Raw genomic sequence first — 9,503 nt, 5'->3', positions numbered from 1 at the left:
AGGGAAAGACGGCTTTAATCAAGTAACTTCAATAACAAATTGCCATGGTAATGATCTGACTAGAAAATAAAGATTCTAGATGTATATACAGATTAAAGTCACAATCTCAATTTTGTTTTTAAATTGATTATAATTTTAACTAAATTTTAACTAAAAAGAAAGAAACCAAGCATCCTCTTCACATGTACATATATCCTGAAAAACACTATAATAGATGTTTGGCAGAAGGGTCTTGGCATTCAAAGTTTTCATTCTCAGATGGCCTTCAGAGGCAAAAACAAGATATATCTTAAATTAATACAAAAATTCAAGGAGATTTTCTTTTGATTAAATGTTTCTTACAGATCCCATGGAAATTACATATGACTTTTGAGACCTTTGAGAAAAAAAAAAATCAGAGCAGCACAATAAAATCAGATTAAACTCCAGGAAGCAAATTTGTCTGCAAGCCTAACAGCCTTTTTTTTTTTAAGTCTTTTTTTTTTTTTTAACATCTTTGTTGGAGTATAATTGCTTCACAATGGTGTGTTAGTTTCTGCTGTATAACAAAGTGAATCAGCTATACGTATACATATATCCCCATATCCCTTCCCTCTTGCATCTCCCTCCCACCTTTCCTGTCCCACCACTGTAGGTCATCACAAAGCTTGGAGCTGATCTCCCTGTGCTGTGCAGCTGCTTCCCACTAGCCATCCATTTTACATTTCACTCCCCTAATAAGTTTCCGTTCCTACTCTCCAAGATGATAATTTCATACCTTTCTATCCAACAGCTCTACCCTTCTTCCTACTTTGTCAGTTTAATCCTTATTTTTCTGAGAAAACAGAATCGATCAGACAAGAGCTACATCATCTTCCCAATTCCAAATCTACCTTCGTCTTTAAACATATTTTCAGTGCTCACTCCTGTGTGGATGAGATGTCCCTGTTCCTACCTACGGCCAACCTCTCCACTCGTGCACTCTATTTTATCACATTTCTCAACAATTTCGCTTTCACAAGTATCCCTTTTCTCTCTTCATCATCAGTATTTCCCTCTATTGAATCATGCCCTTCAGCACACAAACATATCATCTATCTTTCTTTAAAATAAAAAAAAACCTTCTTGAGCCTATATCTTACATCCATTTCTCTGCTTTCTTTTCTAGCAAAACTCCATTAAAGATTTGCCTCCGCTCACCCGTGTCCCATGTTCTCTCTCTTTAACCCAGTTCAGTCAGGCTGTCTTTCTCTTTCTTACCCTTGTCCATATCAATATGACCTCCATGTTTCCAGGACCGCATCTGACATAGCTGACCTCTCTGAAATACAGCTGTGTCCCTCCCTTGGCTTCTGGGACACTGTGTCCTACTAGAACTTCAGTCTACTTACAACTAGTTCTAGGATCATCTCTAAGTAAGACCAGGGTCTTCCTGTGCACCACCTAAAACAAAAACCAAGGAACAAACCTGATCTTACTTCACGTAGGAAAATAAGAGCTGAAAAGTCACAAAATATACGTTCAGAAGCTGTCCTTTCCCCTCAAAATTACTACGAAATCGGGTTTAAATTTAAACTATGCTTTTTGACTTGGGAATTCCACTTCCAGATGTCCTTCCTGCAGAAATCACACAAGTGTGCAGAAAATCTCTATAAGTACATGCATTTCTACATTACCTATAGAGGATAAAAGCTGGATATAAAACTAAAGGTCTATAAATAAGGGAAGGGTTAATTAAATGGAGAGGGGAAATAGCAGAACAGTATCTATAGTATAATCACAATTATACTGAACAAACAAAAAGTGCTTGTGTTTGTAAATGAATAGACAAGAGTCTATGCAAACAATAAATGCTAGAGAGGGTGTGGAGAAAAGGGAACCCTCTTGCACTGTTGGTGGGAATGTAAATTGATACAGCCACTATGGAGAACAGTAGGGAGGTTCCTTAAAAACTAAAAATAGAACTACCATATGCCCCAGCAATCCCACTCCTGGGCATACACCTGGAGAAAACCATAATTCAAAAAAATACATGTACCCCAGTGTTCACTGCAGCATTATTTACAATAGCCAGGACATGGAAGCAACCTAAATGTCCGTCAACAGAGGAATGGATAAAGAAGATGTGGTACATATATACAGTGGAATATTACTCAGCCATAAAAAGGAACGAACTAGTGCTATTTGCAGAGACATGGATGGACCCAGAGACTGTCATACAGAGGAGTTAAATCAGAAAGAGAAAAACAAATATCGTATAATACAGCTTATATGTGGAATCTAGAAAAATGGTACAGATGAACTTACTCCCAAAGCAGAAATAGAGGACACAGATGTAGAGAACAAACATGGATACCAAGGGGGGAAGGGGAGATGGGATGAATTGGGACATTGGGATTGACATATATATAATTACTATGTATAAAATAGATAACTAATGAGAACCTACTGTATAGCACAGGGGACTCTACTCAGTGCTCTGTGGTGACCTAAATGGGAAGGAAATCAAAAAAAGAGGGGATATAGGTATAACTGATTCACTTTGCTGTACAGCAGAAACTAACACATTGTAAAGCAACTATACTCCAATAAAAATTAACTTTAAAAAAACAAGTGCTTGTGTTTGTAAATGCATAAACAAGAGTCTAGAAGGATATAAAAGGCAATAAAGCTTGGGAGATAATCTGAGTTATGGAGAGAAGAGAAAAGGATGATTTCCTTTTTTAAAAAACACTCCTTTGTAAAAGCTGTTTGATTTTAAGCATGTAATATTTTAGAATTTCTTTATCATTCTGAAGAAAAGATACCAAATACACGTTTATTTCTTTGGATTTTACCCAATTACAAAAGGGAAAGCTTCATTTCAGCTGAGATATCACATTACACAGTTACTCAAGCTTCAAGTGAAAAACATAGCCTGCCACTGTATGGGTCTAAAGACTATTTTTTCCCTAGGGAATGTAGACAAACAGGGCTGCAAGAGTCAGAGTCAATGAGATTCCTTATAATTAAAAAGAATTAGGGACTTCTCTGGTGGCGCAGTGGCTAAGAATCCACCTGCCAATGCAGGGGACACGGGTTCGAGCCCTGGTTCAGGAAGATCCCACATTGCCGCGGAGCAACTAAGCCTGTGCGCCGCAACTAAGCCTGTGTGCCACAACTACTGAGCCCACGAGCCACAACTACTGAAGCCCACGCACCTAGAGCCTGTGTTCCACAACAAAGAGAAGCCACCACAATGAGAAGCCCGCGCACCCCAAGGAGGGGTAGCCCCTGCTTGCCGCAACTAGAGAAAGCAAGTGGGCAGCAACAAAGACCCAACGCAGCCAAAAATAATTAATTGATTGATTAATTAATGGCAGAAACCCACACACACACACACACACACTTAAGGTTCTTTTCCTTGCAACCTGAAAAACATAAAGCTAAAATCCAAAGGTATGTGATTTCACTAACCCAGACGTGAGTGAAGCCACCTCACGAGTTGTGGTTCTCATCCAGTTTCCAAGAGCCCCAAGGACCCTCTGTCCCACCCCAGTGAGGTCTTTATTTTGAAACTTCAAAGGAAAATACATACCTGATTTTTGGGAAACACTTTCGGGAAATGAAGCAGTTCATAAGCTGCTGTTCTGATAATGAAAGGATCTAATATTCTGATTTGATAAGGTTTATAGATCAGATTTAATGCTGGTTTCTTCCAAAAACCATTAGTGTTCTGAAATAAAGTAAGAAAATAGAAAATACAACGTGTTGCTGTCTCTTTTTTTAAATGAAAAAAAAAGTGAAGGTAATTGGAAGCCAGATCAATTTTGCCAACTTACTATTTTGCCACCTGTCAACAATTCCCACAGCCACTTTAAATCAAGCGGCTTAAAAGCAGTGAGAATCACCGTAGTATTAGGATCATTGTGACTGGGATCTGAAAAAACAGATTCTGGATAAAAAAGTCGGAAGGTAGTCCTTTTCCCAACTTCCTCTTCATGTCCTAAAATAGGACCATTATTCATTCTGTGGGTAGTAAAACACACAAGATATGTAGACCAAGCGCAGTACGGGTCACGTCCATCACAGTTCTCAGAGCTGGACAAACATCGTCAGCCGTGTAGCCAGGACTCTAAAGCCACGTGGCAATCGGTCAATCTTTCACACGTAATAGCCAAGGAAATAACTCCCTTTCGTGAAACAGCTGTTTGATCAAAGGCAGAAACATTCATTTGTGTTTGAAAATTAACTGTGGGGACCCTGATAATTCATTCTTACCTCCAGAAAAAACTGAAGACAAGATGAAACAAATGGGAACATAAAACCACAGAATACTCAAGCTAAAAGAGACGTGGGAGGACATCCAGACAAAACCCCTTGTGTTTGTAGATAAGGGCCCCAATGTACATAGAGATAAAGTTACTTGCCCAGGGTTACACAATCATGTAGCAGGTGGACGTGTGTCTCAGTGACTGACAGGCAAGAGTCACAGTTAAGGTGATTTGAAAAACCACCAAAATTGTTGTGCTCTGAAATAAAGTAACGACATAAAATTGCTATATTTATACCCAAGCACAACCAAATGAATGACTGTCTCTGGTGTGAACCAAAGAACCACAAAGGATCCAGTGTTGGGTTTGTGGATACTCAAAGCCAAGGTTAGACATATACTATTTATGCACACACCATGAAGGTGTGCTATGAAAAGGAATGCATTGTTCCCAAAACACTGTCCCCAGGAGATAAATACTGTTTGATCCTTTGCCACTGACTGTGATATAAGGCAGCCTTAGTAACACCTGAAATGACTTTCATAATGTCTTTAATGGCATTTTCCCACAAGGGCCTGGTGTGGTTCTAGGTGACCAGATTTTAGACAATTATAAAGAAATTTGTGAGTGTTTCAACATTGTTTTGTGGATAAATTTTCACAGCTTCCTCAAAATGAATAATCCACAGAAAATAAGGTGACCACGCTATGCAGAAACCCTCAGCTTGTAACCCAGCAAAATGCCCAAGCACTGCCAGGTCATCCTAATGCATTGCCCAGCGCAAAGCTTTCCCACTCTACAGAAGAGTATTCATAGCCATTCCCAACACACACAAACTTTATCCCGGATAATGACCTGACTTCACCCTTTCAATGAGAAAACAGAACTCGAAATGTCCGCATTTCCCCACCATTACATCTATGGGACTCTTGGTAGCTGTAACCACAATCCCAGCTTTCCCTTCCACTGCAGAGATAACCACACTGGTGTTCTGGACCCCATCCCCTCTCTTGTTACCACACCAACCTCCTTACTCATTTCCATCAGTTTACTAATATGCTTTAGAATCTATCTTTATAAAAGGAAACAAAATAGAAAATCTCCTTTGAGTCCATAATCATCTCCAGCGACTATCTCATTTCTCAGCTCCACAGTGAAATTTCTCTAAAGAGTTGATTCTACTGGTTTCTCCACTTCCTCACCTGTCATTCTCTCCTCAAACCACCCCACTTGGGCTTCTCCCCTGCACCGTGCCTCCAAGTCTTCTTCTGTCAAGAGTAACAGTGAGCTTCAGCTTGCCAGTCCAATGGTGAACTCTGTCCTTATCTTACGTGACCTCTCACCAGCCTTTGTCATGCTTGAAACCTCCCTCTGTCTTAAGACACTGTGCTCTCTTGGCTTTTGTGACCACCTTCTGTCTTTCTTCCTACCTCACTGGTAGATCCTCTCCAACTCTTTAACTCCTTTTTCTTTGCTCAACCTTTAAGTTTTGACTACTTCAAAGCTCAGTCCTGGACCCTCTTCTCTGTCTCTCCCTGGGAAATCTCACCCAGTCCACGGTTTAAGTACAACTTACAGGCTGTTCGCAATGAAGATTTTAACCTGTTTATCTAACTGCCTACTTGACTTACCCACCGCAAATCTAGTAAGCATATCAAACCCGGTATGTTCAAACAGTAATCTTGATTCTCCTCTAAACCTGTTCCTACCCTAGTCCTCCCCAACTCAATGAATGGTACCACTATCCAGCCAATCTCTTAAGCTGAAAACCTAGGAGGAGGTATCCTGCATTCCTTTATTCCCATCTCTGCTCACATCTAATGCATCAGAACATCCTGATAACTCTACCCCTAAAACATGCCTCAGTGTAGCCCCTTATCTCCTTCCACGCCATGACAATCCTGTTGCAAGCCACCCATTCTCTACCCAAATGCAGCAACCTAACTGGCCTCTTCGTTTCTACAGCTTGTCCTTCCTGTTTCATTGTCCATGCCATCACCAGGGTATTTTAAAGACATAACCAGATAGAGTTGCTCTCTTGCTTAACAATTTTCAAAAGTTTTCTGTTATACTTAACATAAAACGCAAGCTCTAATCATAGTTTACAAAGTCCTACACAGCCTGCTCCTTACCTACCTCTTCAGCTGCCAATTGCACCACCTCCCCAGCCTGCTGCCCTCCAACCTCACTGGTTTTCTTGCTGCTGCTCTTAAACCTAGCATCATACCCTCCTGGAGACCTGCAGTAAACATCCTCTCTGTCTGTATTCCCCAGTCTTCATACGGCCGGTACTGTGTGGTCTTAGGTCCGGTTTAGACGCCTCCCCTTCAAAACAGTCATCAATTCAAAAATAGCCACTCAGTCATTCTCTATCACACATGTTTTAATTGTTTGCATGGCATTTATTACCACATTTCTTTATTTAATTACTGTTTTCTTCCCCTCGTTAGAATGTAAGCTCCACGGGGAGCAAGAATATTATTCTTTTTCACTGCTATATCCCCCTAGAACTGTTCCAGAACTAGAGCTAGAACTGTGCCTGGCATATTAAGGGGATTTCATAAATATTTGCTAAATAAATGACCTGAAATCTAGGCCTACTCCAGGCAACAACTCGAGTAATGTGTAATGTACTTAAATATACTACAGCGACTCTACCTCCTTTTAAAACACAGCGGTACTAAAGCAGGAAACTATACGCTTCTGAAATAATTCCAGGTTAGCAAATAGAAGATATATTTACCTTATTATTACATCATAGGAGTCAATTTTTTCTCCTAACGTCTTATTCTTCAAAACTCCTCCATTACCAACCACCACACATTTTTTACACGGCACACTGCTGGGCAAATGACAAGAGAGAGATTGAGCCATCTTTTACAAAACTGGGTGATTCCAAGAACCCATTCATACTCTGAGGAACCCAATACAAGATTTCACTTGTTGCACAAGTAGAAAAAGAACCAGTTGCAACTTACAGGTCTAGGGATGTATTAGAAAGATACAAGATTCAAGAAATAACATTCCATAGGAAGTATGTGATCATTAGCAACTATTAACGCATATCAGTTCATATACATCCCCTCATTTGATTCTCATAACCACCCACTGAGATAAGTAAGCCTGATATTCCCATTTTACAAATGAAGAAAGAGATTAAAAAAACTGTTAGGTGACATTTCAAAGTCATACTCCAAAGAGGTAAAATTAGGATTGAGTCCAGACCTTTGGACTACAAAAATACCCCTCAATATAGGATTCTGCATGTTAATATTGATACAAGTGTGTTTCATATTAAATGTATATGTATTTTCCATCAGCATTACCCATTCCCCTGAGATTCCACCTCTGGGTTACTGCTGCGTCTTATAAGTTTGGAGACAGACAGTATAGAATCTGGTTGGCAAAGTGCAGCTTCCTTGTACCTGCCCGTGCTCACTTCAATTCCCCAAACAGGTACTGGTTCTTGGAGCTTAACCAATACAAATGAAAAGTTTACTGTGTGCTCCTGGCAAAGAGCTTTAAAGTAGGACATGAAGTGGGACTTCCCGTTGCTAGCTGGAATCAGCCTAGGCCAGTGGATTATCTACTGTTCAGCTCTCATCCAACGTGGCATGGCCCTCAACATAATAAAAGCCATATATGACAAACCCACAGCAAACATCATTCTTAATGGTGAAAAACTTAAAGCATTTCCTCTAAGACCAGGATCAAGACAAGGATGTCCACTCTCACCACTTTTATTCAACATAGTTTTGGAAGTCCTAGCCACAGCAATCAGAGAAGAAAAAGAGATGAAAGGAATCCAAACTGGAAAGAAGAAGTAAAACTGTCCCTGTTTGCAGATGACATGATACTACACATAGAAAATCCTAAAGATGCTACCAGAAAACTACTAGAGCCCATCCATAAATTTGGTAAAGTTGCAGCATATAAAATTACCACACAGAAATCTCTTGCATTCCTATACAGTAACAACGAAAGATCCAAAAGAGAAATTAAGGAAACATCCCATTTACCATTGCAAAAGAAAAGAATATAATACCTAGGAATAAACCTACCTAAGGAGGCAAAAAATCTGTACTCAGAAAACTGTAAGACACTGATGAAAGAAATCAAAGATGACACAAACAGATGGAGGGATATACCATGTTCTTGGACTGGAAGAATCAATAATGTGAAAATGACTATACTACCCAAAGCAATCTACAGATTCAATGCAATCACTATCAAATTATCAATAGCATTTTCCACAGAATTAGAACAAAAAATTTTACAATTTGTATGAAAACACAAAAGACCCCAAATAGCCAGAACAATCCTGAGAAAGAAAAACGCAGCTGGAGGTATCAGGCTCCCTGATTTCAAACTATACTATGAAGTTACAGTAATCAAAACAGTATGGTACTGGCACAAAAAAAGAAATATAGGTCAGTGGAACAGGATAGAAAGTCCAGAGATAAACCCATGCACCTATGGTCACCTAATCTATGACAAAGGAGGCAACAATATACAATGGAGAAAAGACAGCCTCTTCAATAAATGGTGCTGGGAAAACTGGACAGCTACATGTGAAACAATGAAATCAGAACATTCTGTAACACCATACACAAAAATAAACTCAAAATGTATTAAAGACCTAAGTGTAAGACCAGATACTGTAAAACTCTTAGAGGAAAACATAGGCAGAACATTCTCTGACACAAATCGCAGGAAGATCTTTTTTTGATCCACCTCCTAGAGTAATGAAAATAAAAATAAAAATAAACAAATGGGACCTAATTAAACTTAAAAGCTTTTGCACAGCAAAGGAAACCGTAAACAAAACAAAAAGACAACCCACAGAATGGGAGAAAATATTTGCAAATGAAGTGACTGACAAGGGATTAATCTCCAAAATAAACAGCTCATGCATCTCAATATCAAAAAAACAAACAACCCAATCAAATGAGCAGAAGATCTAAATAGACATTTCTCCAAAGAAGACATGCAGATGGCCAAGAGGCACGTGAAAAGATGCTCAACGTTGCTAATTATTAGAGAAATGCCAGTCAAAACTACAATGAGGTATCACCTCACACCGGTCAGAATGGCCATCATCAAAACATCTACAAACAATAAATGCTGGAGAGGGTGTGGAGGAAAGGAAAGCCTCCTACACTGTTGGTGGGAATATAAATTGGTGCAGCCACTATGGAGAACAGTATGGACGTTCCTTAAAAAACTAAAAACAGGGCTTCCCTGGTGGCGCAGTGGTTGAGAGTCCGCCTG

The 9,503-nt window shown here is 39.5% G+C and overlaps 1 protein-coding gene across 5 annotated transcripts in view; it reads right to left on the bottom strand.

Annotated features, from left to right (window-relative positions):
• Positions 1–9,503, bottom strand: part of ST3GAL6 (ST3 beta-galactoside alpha-2,3-sialyltransferase 6) — a 76,119-nt gene that overhangs the window by 2,271 nt on the left and 64,345 nt on the right. For 3 of the 5 annotated variants that reach the window (XM_007468396.1, XM_007468393.1, XM_007468394.1), the window contains 3 exons: positions 6,976–7,074; positions 3,801–3,987; positions 3,557–3,694 (listed from right to left, as the gene is read on the bottom strand). In XM_007468396.1, coding sequence (XP_007468458.1) covers positions 3,557–3,694; positions 3,801–3,986 — 324 coding nt within the window. In that variant the 5' untranslated portion in view covers position 3,987; positions 6,976–7,074. The remainder of the gene's footprint in view (positions 1–3,556; positions 3,695–3,800; positions 3,988–6,975; positions 7,075–9,503) is intronic. The other 2 variants (XM_007468395.1, XM_007468397.1) reach the window with 2 other exon arrangements.

Source organism: Lipotes vexillifer, unplaced genomic scaffold, assembly GCF_000442215.2.
Source record: "Lipotes vexillifer unplaced genomic scaffold, Lipotes_vexillifer_v1.1 scaffold482, whole genome shotgun sequence".
NCBI lineage: Eukaryota > Metazoa > Chordata > Mammalia > Artiodactyla > Lipotidae > Lipotes > Lipotes vexillifer.
The sequence above is the reverse complement of the archived record's forward strand: the minus strand, read 5'-3'. Positions and strand labels throughout refer to the sequence as shown.